Source organism: Ictalurus punctatus, chromosome 24 (genome assembly GCF_001660625.3).
Source record: "Ictalurus punctatus breed USDA103 chromosome 24, Coco_2.0, whole genome shotgun sequence".
Taxonomy (NCBI): Eukaryota; Metazoa; Chordata; class Actinopteri; order Siluriformes; family Ictaluridae; genus Ictalurus; species Ictalurus punctatus.
Genome location: NC_030439.2, coordinates 16696321 through 16715671, shown reverse-complemented (window position 1 = coordinate 16715671; position 19351 = coordinate 16696321). Strand labels below are relative to the sequence as shown.

Genomic DNA, 19351 nt, shown 5'->3' with positions numbered 1-19351 from the left:
TCAAGTGGTTTCCCCAAATTCAACTGAACATGCAACTTACAATGATTTCTCCAGTCTCAAAATTATTCACCCCCGGAATTGAATCCCTCGCAACAGCACAGATATGCAAAACGAGTGCTGTCTTATGCACACCTGATGCAACTAATCAAGGGCTTCATTAAGTGCAGCAGGTGTGCTTGAGCTGGAACACATGAAATACCTGAACTGGCTAGGGTAGAAAACATATGAAATACCTAGACAGGGCAGAGAAAGGAAGCTATTAACAGCTGCAAGCAGATTTCTGAGAAGGCAGGTTGCGAAAAAACCCTCGAGTGACAAAAGACCTGCAGCAAGACTTGGAGGCAACAGACACTGAGGTTTCCATGAGCACAGTAAGGCACGTACTAAACGCAGAAGGTTTTCATGCCAGAACTCCAAGACGTACACCACTGCTGACCCAAAAGCACAAGAAAAGTCTCACAAAATCATATAAATAAGCCACAGAAGTTTTGGGATTCCGTTCTGTGGAGCGATGAAACAAAACTGGAACTTTTCAGAACGAGGGATCAATGGTATGTCTTGAGAAAGAAGAATGAAGAAAGAATGCTCTGTCAGCAGCATGGTGGAGGCTCGGTGATGCTCTGCGGCTGCTTTGCATCCTCTGGCACTGGAAACCTGCAGCGTGTGGAAGGCGAGATGGATTAATTGAAGTATCAGGAAATCCTAGGAGAAAACATCATGACGTCTGTGAGGAAGCTGAAGTTTGGGAATCATTGGACCTTCCAGCAGGACAATGATCCCAAGCATACCTCAAATTCCACCAAGGCTTGGTTGCAGAAGAAGTCCTGGAAGATTCTACAGGGCCATCACAGTCACCTGACTTGAACCCCATAGAAAGTCTCAGGTGGGATGTGAAGAAGGCGTTGCAGCACGCAAACCCAAGAACATTACTGAACTGGACTCCATTGCTCATGAGGAACAGGATAAGATTCCTCAGGAAAGCTGCCAGAAACTATGAATCTCATTTGCAGCAGGTCATAACAGCAAAAGGATGCTCTTCTAAAGAGGCTTGCCATGAAGGGGTTGAATAATTTTGAAACTGGAGAAATCATTATAAGTTGCATTTTCAGTTGAATTTTGGGAAACCACTTGAAGCATTCGTTGTGTTGAACTATTTCAATTACTTTTGTTTGATTTGTTCATTACAAACAGCTGAAAGTCTGTAAAGTTTGACAATAAACCTAACTTGCAGTGGGGGTTCAATCATTTTGATTGCAACTGTGTAACAGTGAGGAGTTGAGAGTCACCAGATTCTTAAACCGGCGTCTCATTCTTGTGCACTCCCCCACCGCGATGACTTCATGTCCAGTCAGAGAACAAGCTCAGCTCTGCCATTTCATCATATACTAATCTTTCCCTAATGCAAAGCTACATTTCTAGTTTGGCTTTTCCTTCCCACTTAAGCCCACACCTTAAGTCTCGGAGTGACAAATCAGTACCACTTGAAACGATAAGGAGGCAGCAGTTCAATCTAAACCAGGCGAAACTCCACAGCTTCACACGCAGCTCCTTCTCCTAAATAAGCACTCTTCTCCAGATGCTTTATACTTCCCGGCCAAGGACACGGATCAAAATGTGACTCATTCCACCGCGCAGAAGCCGGATGGAAATATTCACACTCGCCCACGCCGTACTCCACAGACCCTGACAGCTTCACGCCGGGAACGCACAGGAGAAATCCTACAGAGAAATATATTTATGGGGTTTAAAATATACTCACCGTGTCCAGCTGAAGAGAGAGACGCGAGACGGCACAACACACCCACTGACTAACCCTGCTCAACTCTGAAACCTCGACTCGTTTCCTGTTGCACACACACACTTTGTGCCCCACCCACCCGACTTCAGATCAGTAGTTAGGAAGCACAGGCACCAATCAGAGCACAGAGGGGAAAGGTTTGAGTAATAGCAGGGTGTAAATGAGAATAATCCAGCCTGGCTGCTTTTTCCTGTGCCGCTAGATGCATACCATTAATTTCACACACACACACCTCTCCAAAAGATCCCTCTCTCGACAGAATGCTAAATACGGATTAAAAAAAAAAAATTTTAATTCCTGCAGGAAAATAGAGTCCCAAAATGACACAGAAACAACCCCTGATGTCACTGCTTCAACTCTTCATGACCTCTACAGGCTGCAAAACAGAAGTACTGAAGGGAAAAAAGAAGACTTAATATCCAGCAGGATGTCTTTGCTGTATAAAGCAGTGTCGAGGAAGGCGTTTGAGCTGCAAACGTTATTCAGCGATTGCACCTGGAGGAGCGCAGAAACTCCCTGCTTTAAACATGTGCGTGAGACCGAATGACGAGGCAGCCTGCAGGAAAGAAAGAGCCAGGACCCTTCATATCAGTGGACGAACAAAAAGGAGACGAAAGCAGAGGAAGGAAACGCATCTGGCAGGGGGGAGGGGGGAAGGGAAGAAAAGAAAAAAAATAAAAATAAACCGACGTTACATATCCAACATATCCAGCTAGACTATAGAAACATTTATATAATCTTCATTATTGCTTTTGTTAACATGACGTTTACATTTATTCATAATACATGACACTTTTATCCCAACTGAAATCAGCAGAAATTCGATTCGAACCCTGCGCCAAGACTAAAGCCCAGTTCGGACTGGACTGGTTTTACACGTAGACATGAGCCAAGTATTTAAAAAATAAATAAATAAATAAATCTTTTTAAAGGCTGCACATAAACGCTTCTAGAAAGATTACATCATATTGTCCCTTCTACAGCATGCCCAGGTAATATACACTCCAGACACATTAATAGGCACACCTGCTCATTCATCATTATCCAAATCAGCCAACCCAGTCCCTCCGGGATTTCACGATCTCAGAAAATAACCCGGAATCAAGCAAACGCCGCAAAATTCAGAGCAGCTTGGAATTTTTCAAAATGACCGTAGATTTCGGCCAAGACGTGTCATGTGACGCCGTCACAACGCACGTTCAGTCAAAGCCCTCTTCAACTCACGTGCGTCGAACATGAGTACAGCTACAAGGTCTCATCTACCAACAAACATAACTGCAAAATTTTGTGCAATGGCAATTTTGCCAGTTCAAGTAGTTTTCTGCAAAAATAAATGAATAAATAAAACCCACAGAAAAATCTGCAAATGCCTTGCAAATTTATTTATTTTTTTTGCACTCTCAAACACTTTTGGTCACAACAACCAAATAAAACTCGAAATCCTGTACGGACTGCCAATCACGTGCCCATGCATAAAATCAGATACAGAAAGGGGATAACGTGACTGCAGTGACTTCGACCGTGGAATGGTTGTTGGTGCCAGACGGACTGGTTTGGGTATTTCAGAAACCGCTGATCTCCAGGGATTTCACACACACACCCCCACCCCTCTACACAGAAAAGTGTGAAAAACATCCTGTGTGAGGCAGTTCTGCAGGCAGAAATGCCTTGCTGATGTGAAAGGTCAAAGGAGAATGAACAAAGTGGTTCAGTGGACAGGAAGGATACAGTAACTCAAATACCAACTCTCAAGGTTTGGCATGTTGTGCAATCTGAGATGCTTTTCTGTTTGCCACGGTTGTAAAGAGTGATCATTTGAGTTACTGCAGCTTTCCGGCCATGTTTTAATATACGACACCAACCTGAACTTTAACTGACCTGCATACACAAAAGCCTCCTGGCACACCCACTGAGCAGTAAGTTTAAAAATAAAAACAGACACATCATCATGGATGAGATCGTTAATCTTTCAGATAATGTCCGGTGGAGTGAAGCTGTGAATTCTCACGTTTGACGGCTTTATCTGTGGAACTCACGCTAAATACATGCTCTAGTCTGTGTTCGTTTCTAAGCAACTCTGATGAGTAAGGGGCATTATCTTATTATTAATTAAACGCACCTATTATGGTTTTGAAACGTGCCAGTTTTGTTTTAGAGGTTTCATATAATAGATTTACACGCATCCGAGGTCAAAAAGCACTTTAATGCGCTCAGAATTTAAAATTACAGCATCACCTTTCCCCTCCCCAGTGTCATAAACGACTCTTTAAATGATCCGTTCTAAATGATTTATTCTAAACTCGTCCTTTCAGAGAGTATACTCTGCTCTGATTGGTCAGATGTCCCAGTCTGTTGCGATTGGTCTACCGCTGTCAGCGAGCAGCCAATGAAAACCAGAGGCGGGGTTTTTGTTACATAGCTTAATATAGGAAGTAAGTCTGGAATTACTGACAACTCGTTTCAGCTGTTCAGAATTGGTTCCTTCTTTTGGGAGTCAGTAACTCCGTTTGATTTGTGAAACTTTGCAGACTTTTTTACATTCACAAACAGCTCTAACGCACATGAAAGGTAATATTTGAAAAATCATAAGAGGTGCACTTTAAAGCAAAACACTGGAATTAACTGGGTCTTCTCTTGAATTAATCATCGTATCATTATCCTCTGGAGGATTTAAACAAGATAAACGCTTGGGTCCTTGATGTTCACCATTTACTTTGTATTTCCTTCCGTTTATTTAGCAAGTAAGTACCTTCTCGCGTCAGTGCTTATCAACAGGTGTGGGACGGCCGGTGTTATCTACTGCATTATCAACCATTTCCATCTCTCCTTCTCGTACGACAGGCCAAAATACATAGGTCGAGTTAGCCTTGGCTTTCCGCCATACTTTCCACACACACACATGCTTATCCAAGGACTTTAACAGTGTTTAAATTCTTGCAAGAATACAACACAGAATTCTGCAGTGTGTTCATATGTTGCAACATTTTCGAGTTTCAGTGCCTCTGCATATTTATTATTGGTATATTACACAACATTATTTCCTTTCATGCTCTCCCAACTCTTGCTCACAACACTCACTCGTCCTTCTGTCCCCCCCCCCCCAAACGCCACAGATCAGTGCCGATTTAAGCCCCTGGTTGAAAGCGGGAACAAACCCTACACATTATATAAGGCTGAAAGCTTATTCAGATAGAAGAAATGCCATGCTTAACGGACACTGAAATGTCAGTGGGTTTGCCCTAATCCGCACACATTAGATGTGACATCTTTCACAAAAAATAAAGTATGAGAAACGCACTGTTTCCGAACGTTCAGGATGAGCCCGAGGACAAGCACATTAAATAAGTAAGAATGAAAATGTCTCTCTTGGCTTAAAGACATCCAGTGAGAAACAGCTCTGCAGGTGGAGATGCTTTGTTGATGATGAGGATGGCTTCAAACAGGTTTCAGCTGACAGGAAGTCAAAAGAGGTAGCTCAAAAGAACCACTATTTACAACTGGTGAGCGGAAAAGCATCTCAGAACAACAAGACACTGAACTTTGAGGTGGATGAGCTACAATAGAAGAAGACCACATCAGGTTCCACTTCTGAGGCTACACTGGGCACATGCTCACCAAAACTAAAAAAGACCAGGCCACATTTCATTCAGTTTTGGCGAGCCTGTACCCACTATAGCCTTGGATTCCTGTTCGTGGCGGACACGACTGGAACCTGTGTTTCAGCGTTTCTTTTTTGGCCATGTAAAATTAGCAGTGTTCCATCACATGGCTTGGACCGTACTTCAGAAGTGTCCTCCACCAAATAGTTTCAAATGGATGTCTAAAAGAACAGTCTAATCTCTTCAGCACACGCTAGGGTGAGTGTAATAATTTTAGAACATGTAATGAAGCCCAGCACCATTCGAGTTCAATTTCCAGATGATATTGTACAAAGCCAGAAATAGCCTCTCTCGCCAAGACAAATATCCTCATCCATCAACTGCCAAGCCTGAAAAACCCCTGTAGCAAAACTATTCTCATCACTCTGATTCACACAAAAGGAAACTCAAGTTACCTTTAAATTAACCACATTAAAAGGTTCAAAGAAAGTCAGTCATTCAAAAAGAAAAAAAAACACTACACAAAACATTAGACATTTGTTTTCTAGACGTCTGATCGATCTTTGACGATGGAGTCCTCAGAGAAGACCAAGAGCCCTGGAATCTTCAAGCTTCAAACCATGGTAAGACCAAATTACAAGTCTGTAACAAATAACATTTGCATTTTACCCAGAGCAGTGGTGCTCACTGGTACAAATCGAACCTGCAAAACTGACCACTGAGCTGGACAAAAAAAAAAAAAAAAAAAAATCAATTGGCCACAACAGGACACCATGTAGACAAGAGGACAGGACAGTAAGTAAAAATGACAACCGTGCAATTAAGATTATATGAGGAAATGAGCTTTGCTTTGCTGAGACGTCAACAGGGTATCGGCAGAATAAAGAAAAAAAGCTTTAATATCTTGTCGCTTCGGAGGGGAAATTATTAAAAAGCACATCAGAAAAAACTAATTACTGGTCACTTCAATCATGGGCATAGCCCCCAACCAACCAATCAGCCAGCCACTGGGCATCGCTCCCAGCAACCAATCGCTGGCCGGCATCGCTCCCAGCAACCAATCGCTGGCCGGCATCGCTCCCAGCAACCAATCGCTGGCCCGCATCGCTCCCAGCAACCAATCGCTGGCCCGCATCGCTCCCAGCAACCAATCGCTGGCCGGCATCGCTCCCAGCAACCAATCGCTGGCCGGCATCGCTCCCAGCAACCAATCGCTGGCCGGCATCGCTCCCAGCAACCAATCGCTGGCCGGCATCGCTCCCAGCAACCAATAATGAATCACTCTTATTTGTCCCACGCTTTGTTCTTCGTTTTAGACTCTTGGCGATATTTACAATTAACAAAAACAAGTTACTTCCTCCTTAACCAACTACTTCATAACTTCTTACTCATCTTTATCTGCGTTCCTGCTTCGTTCAATATGAAACACGTATTCCGAGTATCCTTATAAAATCTTCCTACCATCACCTACCATGTTCTGATATACAAATGTTCATGACGAAGCAATGAATATGCAAGATTATGTAAAGAAATATGCAAATGTCCCCCTAAAAGAAGCTGCCAGCACTGATTATATCACAGGGTGCCAACAATAGTAGTTAAGTTTATCAAATTAGACGACCTAAAAAGCTCACACCGACACTGCAACTAAGCCTGAACAGATGGAAAAAAGGGTTACCATTTCGAGTAAGGCTTACTTTACTCCGTATAAACATGTTTATACTCAATATAAACACGTATGCAAATCCCATCTGACAGCTCGGTGTTGCGCCTCTGCCACTCTACAGCTGCCAATTGTCTTTCCAAGTTGACTCAGTAATTCAAACACAGCTTTATCATTTTTATTTGCTTAAACGTACGCGCTTGTTTTGTAAACTAACCGTAAATGTTTGGTTTTGCTAGCAGCAGTTAAGGCGGTGGTGAGACACTCAGCTGCTCCATGTGACTCACTATATATCATTCTATCTACTAACAAGTTAGCGAGTTAGCATCTAGCTAAGATCATGTTCAGTTGTTAAACAAATACTCACGTTCATGCTATCTTCAGATTCCCTTCTAGACTGTTATCTTCCGTTTGCTTTGTTTTCCACCGAGAGATAGATATCCTTCACTTCATAAACGCGCCGCCTAAATAATTCAGCACCATCAACGCGTTCATCTTCGGTACTTTCACAATTCAAACTACCTTAGATTACGGGATTGTTTGTAACGGACAGCAAAACTAACCAATGGACGGTGACTATATAAAGCGCACGCGGGTCGCTACAAATAGAAGCCAATCAGATTCGAGTAAGGGCGGGACTTTTTGATTTCCATCAGTGAGGTAGGTTGTCGACGGTTTCATCAAGTCAGTTATGCAAGCAAGTGTGCAAATGTTGTAAATCATCTTAATTATGTTTTCAGACAACACCGACTATAATCATATCAAATAAAAAATAAACATAATCCTGATTTTAATTACAACTTTAACAAGCTCTGTATAAACTCTGTACAATAAAGAAGGCATTTGAAAACATAATGTGTTTAATTTAAAGTGCTTAATCTGTTTTGGTCTTTATAATTGAATTAGTTTTTATTATTATTATTTAATTATTTTTTAAATTAGTATTTTCTATTTATTTATTTTATTCTATATTTGTGGGGTTTTTTCCCTACTACATAATAAAATTCTAATGTTTTAATTCTAATGTTGTTTTTGCTCCTTGAATGTTGAAAGAAAAGTGCTCTATTATTATTATAAAATAAAAGTTACATTGTTGGGTATTTTCTACCAAAAAAGTTTGCACACCCTTAGTACAAATTAAAGAAAACAAACAAAAAATTATTTATACCGACATTACATTTAGTGTGGTAGGTACAGACAGATGTTCCATCATTATTACAAGCAACAAATCTGGTAAAATTGTGTATGTTAATAGAGGGAATATACCAATTCAAAAGTTTGCGACTTGTCTTCTAAAGTTATATAAATAATCTGTAATAATGTACATGCTCTCCCTGCATCAATGCAGCAAACCGTTTTCATATCATTGTGTAGCTTTTTATAATTTTTTAAAGAATAAGATAATATTTCTACTAATAATACTAATATTACTATAAAAACTATTATTATTAATAATAATAATAATAATAATAATAATAATAATAATAATAATAATTGGTATGTTCCCCTTTTTGCTTAGCACGTTCATCTCACTACTCCAGGGTCGGGGGTTCGATTCCCACCGCTGCCCTGTGTGTGTGTGGAGTTTGCAAATTTTACCCGTGCTACAGGGGTTTCCTCCCCCAGTCCAAAGACATGCATGGTAGGCTGATTGGCGTGTCCAAAGTGTCTGTAGTGTATGAAGGGGTGTGTGAATGTGTATGTGATTGTGTCCTGCGATGGATTGGCACCCTGTCCAGGGTGTAACCCGCCTTGTGCCCAATGCTCCCTGGGATGGACTCCAGGTTCCCCGCGACCCTGTAGGATAAGCAGTATAGAAAATGGATGGATGGATGTTTCCCTTTTGAGACAGAACACATGGGGGTTGCAAACTTTTGCAGTCGACAATATAATACAAATGTCACAACTATAACCAAAATAAAATGAGAGAAGGCTGCACAGACGCATGGAACAAGAAGAACATGAGGCATATTTGCTTTATAGTTATATTTATAGATATCTTAATAATATAAAACATATCAATACTTCATTCAATAGTAAATAGATGATCATCGATATATACAGTTAATCATATACGTAATATGTTTGTTTTGTACACAGGTCTATTACAGATATGAACTGATTACTTTTCCCAGCTTATGATTTATTTCTCTGAAAAACCCTCAGTTGTTGTTCCTGCTAAAAATGTACAATATATATTATAAAAGCATGTTTAGAACTTAAAGAAAGCTAGCTAATATTAGAAACAGAGACCAGCTGGAAGCCAAAACAGTGTAACACAGATTTGTTTCCAAAAAAGGATATTACATACAGAACACAAATCATCCTAGAAGTATACAAAGACTGTCATCCATGCACCTCAAATACATTTAATTTCTTTCTTTTAATATCACAAGCCTACCTTCTCCACACTTCTCTACCATATTTGAATAACACATATGCATATAAAAATTGTGTTTTTAATAGGGTTTACTGTGTTAATCAAAATCACGATATTTAATATCTTTCATATTTAACATTCCATAAATACATTAATATAAACATACATTACTATAAACCTGTGATTTGCCTATAGAAAATTAATCAACACCTTCTGACCGATTATGTTCAAGAATTTAACAGCAACTTGGTATAAAAGCAACGCACTTTTATCTATATTCTAACAAATTTATCCTTCCAAATTCATTTTCGTCTAGTTTCACAAATATACATTTATATTTCTGTGACTGTAACCCTTTATCTATTCTATAATTTATCCTTTATTAAATATAGTGCTTTAGAAATAAGTGTTGCTTATATACAGTAGATTCTGGAGTTACAACGGTCAGTATATTCCCTAAATCATCCTTCACTCATTCTTATTGTATCCTGTATTGTCTTTCCTACCGAGAAAGTGATTCATGGATTGACCCCAGACAGCAGGGCTACCTCGTTGAAAAGTTTTCCGGCCTCTTCCCTGTAGCAAGGACTGAGCTCTTTAGCTCTCGATGCCTCACGCAGATTCTCCCTCAAGTTTCCTCCGAGTCGTTTACACTCCTGGTGCGTCTTAGCTTCTGTATTCACCTGCTGAGTCAGGCTCTTTTCTGATTTCAACAGCCAATTGATCATTTCCTCAAGCTTGGTTCCAGCTGCCACGATGGCTTTGACGGCTTGACACAGCTCTTTGATGTTCTCCTGCGTTCGCTTCAGCTTGTCAGGCACCAGATCGTCTGGTGTTACGGCCAAGCTGAAGTCATAGCCTTTCATCTGCATGCTGATCTGGTGGTCGTCTGAAAGATACAGATAAAGTTTAACCAAAATGCTGCTTAAGAGTGGGAAAAATGGGGGGGCTCACATGTATGGGAAATGTAAAACCAAGTATCTGAGTTGAGTGCAGAAGTATTCACCTCCCTTGGTTTTTGCTTAGAGGAAACCATGCACCTGTTTTACAGTTTATCCATAAAAAACATATCATTTGCACTTTTTTTCCCATCCCCTTTCATTAAAATACATTAAACAGGATGTAAAAGGCACGCTCGATGCTACAGAAGTATGTTTACGCTGGTTTGAATCTCCAGTTCCTGATCTGCTACTGCCACCTGATGGAGACTCAACATTAATGTGCTCTAACTCACCATGTTCATCCTTAATCTTCTGGAGGCACTCGGTCAGGCTGCTGTCAGGGGCACAGCGATAGCGGTACATCAGAGTTTTCCGCTTTTCCTGCATACACTCATAGTGTTCCTGCTGCTTGTTGAACATTTCTGCAAAGTCAGAGAAGCGCTGATCCAGATCTGTCACACCAACGTGCCGGACAATAACCCTGCCACTTCTGTACTGGGAATCTGAGCAAGAACATTGTGTGTGTCATGTTAACATTTAGGCACGTAATGGAACAACAACATGTTTTCAGGTTAAGATAAAAATTTGTGAGTTCTCGTCATAAAATAAACAAAGACAGGTCGTTAACAGGACTAACCATTAGTAGGTGAATGAGATATTCTTGCAGACTCTGGTGCACCAAGTATAGGCTGTCTCTGAAAAAATAGTGATAGGTTACATTAGTTTTACAGTATGGAGAAAATTACGATTTACTAACTGTTCTCTGAACAGCCATCTATCCATCCATTTTCTGTAACGCTTATCCTACAGGGGGTTCCAGGGGGGTCTGGAGCCTATCCCAGGAAACTCGTGGCACAGGGTACACCATGGACACTCATCACAGGGCACAATCGCATACATTCACACACTACAGGCAATCTGGAAATGCCAATCAGCCTACAACGCATGTCTTTGGAAACCCCCGAAGCATGGGGAGAATGTGCAGAGACATGATTTGAACCCCCAGCAGTACAAGGCAAACGTGCTAACCACTACACCACTGTGCCCCCCGTTCTGTAAACATACCAATTCAAATCTGAGGAATTTAAGGGGTTTGAAATGATGCCAATCACGCTGATGTGCTTCTTATAGACAGATTTTCATTTGATAATTTAAATGACTTAAAAACAAGGGTAAATAATGCAATTTAGTTTACCCCTATATGTTAATCAATACATAATAATAACTAACAAAAATGTGCCAACATCCGTGCTGCTTCCGGTTGTGTTTCGTTTTCCTCCATAGTCAAATAGACAGGGCACAGGACCTGCAATGCTATCTATTGTGTCGCAATTTAGCCCTGGGGATTCAGGAGGAGAGAAGTCCTCTGCCTCATCTGCAAACTTTTTGTCACTATCCATCTTCATTGTGAGTGTTCTGAAGGCTCCCCGCCTTTCGCTGCCACGCCCACACCCACCCCTCCCCCTTCTTCGCACAGCCATCCACGCCCATTTCATCTACATTGAGAGTTAGACTTAAGCTGAAAGAGGGTGGTTTCATGACCCTTTAAAGTGGTTGTAATTCATGCATGAATTTATAAGACTCGCGTCATAGTTAAGGTTAACGCTTCATTGGTTTGTGATTAGTACATACCTTAACTCATCATTAGTCCATATTTAAGTAAGTATTTATTCAGGTATTCGTGCATGATTATTCATATACTGTTATTAAAGTTTTGCCGATAAATATATAATAACATGTTTATCTAATGTTTGGAATATTTGAAAAGTGTACACATAAAACAAATCTGTATCAGATAACAGGGCGAGAAGTGATTTATTCTACACTGAAAGGGCTGTGAAAAGTTTAAAAGTTGAAAAAATACTTTATACTTTCTTCATAGCTACTACACTGACATGTTTTGGGTCTTCTTTTTTGGATATATTATATTATGTGCAACATATTTGTTTACTTGGGCAGTAACTCTGAACTTTACAGCTACACTTGATTCAGTTCATTCTGAATAAACTGAATACAACTCTACTTCTGCACACTGTTTACACTACTGATAAACACACAAAGAAAACAAACTGTTAGTTTTTTACTAGTGTAATTCCTCTGTCTTTAATTCATTAAATTATCCTGGATTAAGTGTCTTACCTCTTCCTCCGAGGACAGACCTTGAAGACAGCAGCACAGAGAGCTCAAACAGCTCATTTTAAGGGGAGAAGAAAGTAGTTTTGAGAGAAAATGGTGTGAAGTGTTAGCGGGGACGTCAGAGTCACGAGGACCACGTGATCGAATTCACCTGCCAAACGTGTTTTACCGTTTATTAAAGCAACAAACCACTAGAGGGCGTTTTTTAAAACTTCCATTTTAGTGATGCGGTCACAGGTCTGTGTGTGTGCGCGCGCGTGTGTGTGTGTGTGTGTGTGTGTGTGTGTTGAAAGCTTCGAAGGCACCTTAGCCGATCAGTATTTAGAACCGAAATTACAAGCAGTCAACGTCCACTTTATTAGGAACACCTATAGGCCTAGACCTGCTCATTCATACATATACAATACAATCAGCCAATCATGTGGCAGCAATTTAATGCAGGAAATCACGCAGATACAGGTCAAACATCAGAATGGAGAGAAATGTGAAATCTCTGACTGTGGCAGTCGGATTGGTTAAAGTATTTCAGAAACTACTGATCTCGTGGGATTTTCACACACACACACACACACACTTCTAGAGTTAATGGTCCTGTGGGCGGAAATGCCTTGTTAATGAAAGAGGTCAAAGGAGAATTGGCGGAAAAGACCAGGTGACATTTTTCCAACCTGCTTTCTTCCAGCTGCCCAGTTCTGGTGAGTCTGTACCCACTGTAGCCTTAGATTCCTGTTCTTGACTGACAGGAGTTGAACCCCATGTGGTCTTCTGCTGTTGTGGCCCATCCACCTCAAGATTCGGTGTGTGTTGTGCATTCTGAGATGCTTTTTTCCTCACCACAGCTGTAAAAAGTGATTATTTAAGTTACAGTAGCTTTCCTGTCACCTCAAAACAGGCCATTTTCCTCTGCCCTCTCATCATTAGCAAGGTGTCTCCACCTGCAGAACTAGACTCAAACTAATCCGTCTGGCATCAACACCTTCTGCCACGGTCAGTGAGTCACTGAGATGACATCTTTTCCCACTTTGATGTTTGATATGAACATCGTTAACATTAACCTGTAGCTGGATGATTTTTGTAAAAAATAAATTAATTAAATTAATTAGAATTAAATAAATATATAAAACTCCAACCACTAGAGGGCGCCTGTGAAACGCATTTAGACTGATTTAAAACCGTGTGTGTGTGTGTGTGTGTGAGAGAGAGAGAGAGAGAGAGAGAGAGAGAGAGAGAGTCTTCTAGCCCTACGCCAGTTTCTGACTACATAGCTGCTGTTGGATGGAAAGTTTTGGTTGGTGGACTCCATCACCTCAAAACCACTCAGTTGCTGTACCTGATACACTCTTAACCCAGCAACACACTCTACCATGTCAGTGTCATTACTGTGTTAGGAATGACCCAAATAATATTTGGTGAATGGTAGTCTAAGGATGGTTTCTGATGGATAGGATACAAGGGGGTTCAGTAACTGTTTACCTTCTGTAATAGCTGTAATAAAAATGCCATTTAAATGAACATTGAAAAACAGTAATGCAGATGATTGTACCAGCTCACAATTTAGACTCTTCTTTATTTTTCTTGTGTTTTTTTTTTTTCTGTGAAAGCCTTTATGAGGACAGCAGAGATGTTGGAGGTTGGAGAACACTGGAGAACCCGGACGAAACCCACACAGACACATGGAGAACATTTATTACACAATTATTGGACTGTACGATATGGGACTGTGCAATAATTATGGAGTTGTGCATAAACTGTGGAGTTGTGTAACAATAACGAGGCTGTCCAATCACCTCAGGTGAAACACTGTCGTTTTAACTCAGATGATGACACTACATGTGATGTATGTATGTAAATTTGTGATTGAATATATTGTGTGCAATTGTGTATGTTGTCGCTCAAAGCGTTGAGCCCAAGAAAAGTTTTTCCAGAGTGTATATCTTCTCTTATATTATGTACAAAAACTCCACTCAGCCCACATGGACCACTCCATTACCCCACCATGATGTATCGCCTGAAGAAATAAGACCAGGAAATATCCACAACACAGCCCATTCTGTTACTGTGTTCTACCTGGGATCAACCTTAACAATCCAATCCTGGTGATTAAAGGCACAGTCAAAGATTTCCAAGTCAAAACACTTTTTAATACTTGGTGTCGTTTATTTCCTCACAATCCTAGCAGTCTTAAAGAAATATTAAACCTGCTTAGAGAGCAAAACTCTGGTCTCTGTATAGCTCCCTGATTTCTGTAAACCCTTAAAAAAAAGGGGGGAAATGCAGTGCACCATAGACATCCAACCAGTCAGGACAAGAAGGTGTCTCAAATGTCTGTCAATCATGTTGCCTGTCATTTCAGAAAACTCCACTTTCCAGACTGGACTTTGAGTTTAAAAAGATAGTTAACTTCCTCCAAAATCACGGATTGATCCTTTAATGCATGTGATTAATGCATGTTGGGTAGCTATATGATTTGTCTCCATATGCTTGCTGGAGAAGTAGTTTAAGGTTAGTTCCGCTTAGCACCCTTGTGCATGTCATCAAGCACGCACACACACATGCAGAGGATGCTCAAAAAAAAACAAAAAAAAACAACAACAACAAAAAAAGTGGCTCCATAGTAGACAGCGCGCTGAACAATAGTGGAACAGCTGTGTGTAATTTGCGCTTTGCGCCGCGGGATGGATGAAGCGCAGCTACCTGCTGTGCGCACGGGTGCGGGCGGCGGGGCGGCAGCGCGCGCACTGATTTCCTATCCTCCTCTCTGCACACACACACACACACACACACTCACACACCGTATCATTTCGCTGTCATCCAGGGAGTCGTTAAGCTCGGCGCGCTAATGGGAGCGCTGGGGAATAAAGAAGCGTTTGACGGACGGAAAAACGCAGATCGTTTTATCTTTCTCACCCGCGCGCGCCGAGCGGCTCTCCGGATGCAGGTGCATGTTGTGCTGACAAACAAGCAAAAAAAGAAAAAAAGAAAAAAAAAAACCCGACTCACTAAAGGTGCCAATTGGGCAGAAAAATGAAAAAGAAAAGAAGAATCGAGAGGAAAGATGTGTGTTTAACTGACACCATCATGCATAAGTGAAGAAGACATGTGGACTGGCTTTCTGTTGATGTAAGGAGCTTTAACAATCAATCAGCAGACAAACACTAACAAAGATTATTGTCATTAGAGCATCACTTCAGCAACACACTTTAAGACCTTCTCCTTCTTCTTCTTCTTCTTCTTAATCGTTTTCTTCTTCTTCTTTTTAATCGTTTTCTTCTTCTTCTTCTTCTTCTTCTTCTTCTTCTTCTTCTTCTTCTTCTCTTTTTAATCTTCTTCTTCTCCTTCTTCTTCTTCTTAATCGTTTTCTTCTTCTTTTTCTTTTTAATCGTTTTCTTCTTCTTCTTTTTAATCTTCTTCTTCTTAATCGTTTTCTTCTTCTTCTTTTTAATCGTTTTCTTCTTCTTCTTCTTCTTCTTATTATTATTATTATTATTATTATTATTATTATTATTATTATTATTATTATCATGGGGCGCATGGTGACTTAGTTGTTAGCACGTTTGCCTCACACCTCCAGGGTTGGGGGTTCGATTCCCGCTGCTGCCCTGTGTGTACGGAGTTTGCATGTTTCCTCCGGGTACTCCGGTTTCCTCCACCAGTCCAAAGACATGCATGGTAGGCTGATTGGCGTGTCCAAAGTGTCCGTAGTGTATGAATGGGTGTGTGAGTGTGTATGTGATTGTGCCCTGCAATGGATTGGCACCCTGTCCAGGGTATACCCCGCCTTGTGCCCAATGCTCCCTGGGATGGACTCCAGGTTCCCCGCAACCCTGTAGGATAAGCAGTATAGAAAATGGATGGATGGATTATTATTATTATTATTATTATTATTATTATTATTATTATTATAGACTCATTATTATTATTATTTAAGGCTCATTTAAAGCTTAGGCTGCACTGTTCCAGCTTTAAACCTTTAAAGCAGTCGTCACCAACCTTCTTCCTTGAGATCTACCGTACCTTCCTGCAGGTTTCATCTCCAACCAAACAATCTAACACACCTCTATTAGTTGATCAAGAACTTCTTAAGGCAATGATTAGATAGTCAGGTGGGCACGATTATAGTTGGAGCTAAAGTCTTCAGGAAGGTAAATCTCCAGGAACCGGGTTGGTGACCACTCCTTTAAAGGAAACCTCCACCATTAAACACATGAAATGTGTTTAGATTGAAATATTTGTGATGTTTTTTAGGGATTCTTGTGCTAATTTGCTGGTTCATATTGTATTTTCGTTATTTCCGTGAGATGTTAAGGTTGCCTGTCACACTGACATCACAGGGGGAAAAATATTTTAACAAATAGTATTTCAACAATAATATTTGTTTTCTCTTGATATCGGCATAACAAAAGTTGTTTTCTCATGATCATGACTTAATTGTTCTGTGTACTCGACATAACATGTTTTTATTGATCTGGAGGCAGCAAAAGTTAAATGCAATCGCTCAGCATCATGGATGAACAAATTGGTTTTTACTCTGATCAGGGATTCCCTCAAGCTGAAATAGCTTCCACATTAATGTCAGACACTTGAGAAGGAGGCTGTCAGGTCTACAACTTCATCATCAAAGACAATATAGCAACCTTGGTTTCGCTTATTTGCTCCTAAAAACAAAAGACATTCTTTAATCACTCACCATTTGCCAGTGACAGTCAATACAATGTTAATGAGAAATCCAGCATAGAATTAGCGGAGATGTTGGTGAAAACAATGGACTCAAAGTCCGAGAATACTGTACATTGCTGCTACATGACACCGAGTTATGGCAGAGTCTCTGATCGGCTAGTTAGCAATCTACGAGGTGACGAGCATGATGGCGCTGATGGTGGTATTAGCATTAAGCTTTGGAAGCTGATCTGTTTGAACAGAGTGTACAGATGATAAGGTGAGAGACCTGGACAGACTAAAGGACTAAAGCTCTGCTGCATCACTATATTTAGGTAGAGATGTGTGGCTAAATCCCACTGCACTTCTTTCAGCAGGTGGAATGGTATTGTGGCTAATGTGGAATTTTTAACTGTAAAACGTTAATTATCTTGGACACCACTGAAAATCACACTGCAATACTAAAGATCGACGTGTACGTCGTTCATGGTGGATTTTAATGTTCCTTTCATTTGTCCCTCTGAGAATCAGAGAGGGTTCCAAGTAGAACTTTTTTAGGAAGCTAAAAACCCTAAACTTTATAAGCAACCATTGATGAAAACTTTTTTCTAAGGGAGTTTCATGTATGTTGTATCTGAGAGAAAAGATTTCTTAATTCTGTAATGCTATATACTGACAATAAAAGTTCACTCTTTTAACCTGAAATGATTCCTTGGATAGCTAAGGGTTCTTTTGTTCCTAAAAGACTTCTATTTCTACTACTCCATCAATTTCCTCTGGAGGAACAACTAAAGAGCCATTATGGGTGCTGTTTTTTGTGTGATTGCTGAATTGAATTTGCCCAAACTGTTGCACCTCATGAATACACTCATAGCAAACCACTCTTAGCAAACCACCAGACTGCAGTGTGGAAGTTGAGTCCACTAATCTGACTGGTTGAGTGGCGTTCCACGAGTACTGATATTAAGTATAACCACACTAGGACTTTTCTCTGTGTGTATCACAACTATCGTCTGTGTTCGCCATGTAAAATTCCAGTTCTAGAAATTCCCACTGAATTACTCGACGGTTACTACAGTAGAGTTATACTGTCCGATATTGTGCCCGAAATGTCAGTTACTCAATATTAATTTTAGATTTATAAAACTGTTCTATCAAAGCAATATCACACTCGATTACCTGCAGCACTACAGCCGACTCACAGCCGTGCTGATATTCAGTATAACTGCACTATTGCTCATGTGGTGTTGCTTAATTATAATGGAGTAAGCATAGACTTGCTTGAAATGAATTGTTGAGGTAAGTTTTATTCACTTGCCAACACTGAGTGGCTATATTTAATTAAGCCTGTTTCTTTGCTAATGCTAGGTTTGACTAGCATAGATTCCATTTCCTAACCTAATATGGCTAGGCAGCAAAGCAAAATCTAGCTAATGGTAAATATTGCAAACTTACAGAGACCGAGTGATGTTTTCAGGCAAAATGATTGATGTGTAAATGGTTACAGTATCTCTGTCTAAACATGTTATGACCACGACTTTAAGAGTTATACATTATGAAAGTGACAAACAACAAAACAGAGAGCACTTCAGCGCATCCTACTGTATAAAACCACACAGTGTGTTTTGTAACCGAACAATTCGCACAAATTCACAAACTACACATGACTTAAATTCATGAAAATGTTCTCCATTTATTTTATAATGCTTATGCAGTCATTTCAACTTTAGATAATAAGTGACAGAGTTAATGCAAGTATTATGAATATGTCTTATTTCCTGTGAGAAGATCAGTATAGAAGATAACACTGCTGACTTTGTAACCTTTTCCTTATAATTACACGTGCACTGAATACGATATTGTAAATATTGTCAGAATATTCGATTTAAAAAATAGATTTTAAGAAATAAAGTAAATGGGTTAATTAGGTAGTTTGGCAAAACATAATTCCAGCAAAATGCCTGTATATTACAAGCTGGCATCCCATCCAGGATAAAAAAAAGGCTACGGAAAATGAATGAATGAATGAATGAATAAATATATGTACAGGTTAAAAATAGAATGGAAAAGAGGCAGATGAAGATTAACTCGTGTAGTGAAGTGAATCAGAGGGGAAATCAAGCACTCATGTGTGAACACGCCAGAACTTTCAAGATGATAATTCTGAGAAAAAAATGA

At 40.1% G+C, this 19351-nt stretch overlaps 2 protein-coding genes and 1 long non-coding RNA gene across 5 annotated transcripts in view; 1 reads left to right on the top strand and 2 right to left on the bottom strand.

Moving 5' to 3' along the window:
• Positions 1-7613, bottom strand: part of hycc1 (hyccin PI4KA lipid kinase complex subunit 1) — a 42951-nt gene extending 35338 nt beyond the window's left edge. Inside the window, exon 1 of one of the 2 annotated variants that reach the window (XM_053675289.1) lies at positions 7428-7613. The gene's annotated coding sequence lies outside the window, so the exon portion shown is untranslated. Of the gene's footprint in view, positions 1-1759; positions 1870-7427 lie in introns of those variants that run through there. The other variant, XM_053675290.1, reaches the window with a different exon arrangement.
• A 1418-nt stretch (positions 7614-9031) lies between these two features.
• si:ch73-345f18.3 (uncharacterized) lies at positions 9032-12652 on the bottom strand. The gene is made up of 4 exons (XM_017453987.3): positions 12521-12652; positions 11019-11076; positions 10675-10884; positions 9032-10329 (listed from the first exon to the last, which is right to left on the bottom strand). The coding sequence occupies exons 1-4, from the start codon at positions 12575-12577 to the stop codon at positions 9959-9961; spliced, it is 696 nt and encodes a 231-aa protein (XP_017309476.1). The 5' UTR covers positions 12578-12652; the 3' UTR covers positions 9032-9958.
• A 137-nt stretch (positions 12653-12789) lies between these two features.
• LOC108256864 (uncharacterized) lies at positions 12790-14660 on the top strand. Of its 2 annotated transcripts, none has more exons than XR_001810362.2 (2): positions 12790-13212; positions 14119-14660. It is a non-coding gene; the product is annotated as an uncharacterized LOC108256864 (long non-coding RNA). The 2 variants fall into 2 exon arrangements; XR_008393394.1 differs by having other exon boundaries at positions 12790-13504.
• Positions 14661-19351: the final 4691 nt, after the last annotated feature.

What these genes read in the sequence shown, in the direction of transcription:
- si:ch73-345f18.3 (XM_017453987.3), bottom strand. Translation starts at nt 12,577, where the DNA reads ATGAGCTGTTTGAGCTCTCTGTGCTGCTGTCTTCAAGGTCTGTCCTCG. An exon ending in GTCTGTCCTCGGAGGAAGAG is followed by an intron (nt 11,077 to 12,520) that starts GTAAGACACTTA and finishes CTATTTTTTCAG; the next exon opens with AGACAGCCTATACTTGGTGC. An exon ending in ATCTCATTCACCTACTAATG is followed by an intron (nt 10,885 to 11,018) that starts GTTAGTCCTGTT and finishes GTTCTTGCTCAG; the next exon opens with ATTCCCAGTACAGAAGTGGC.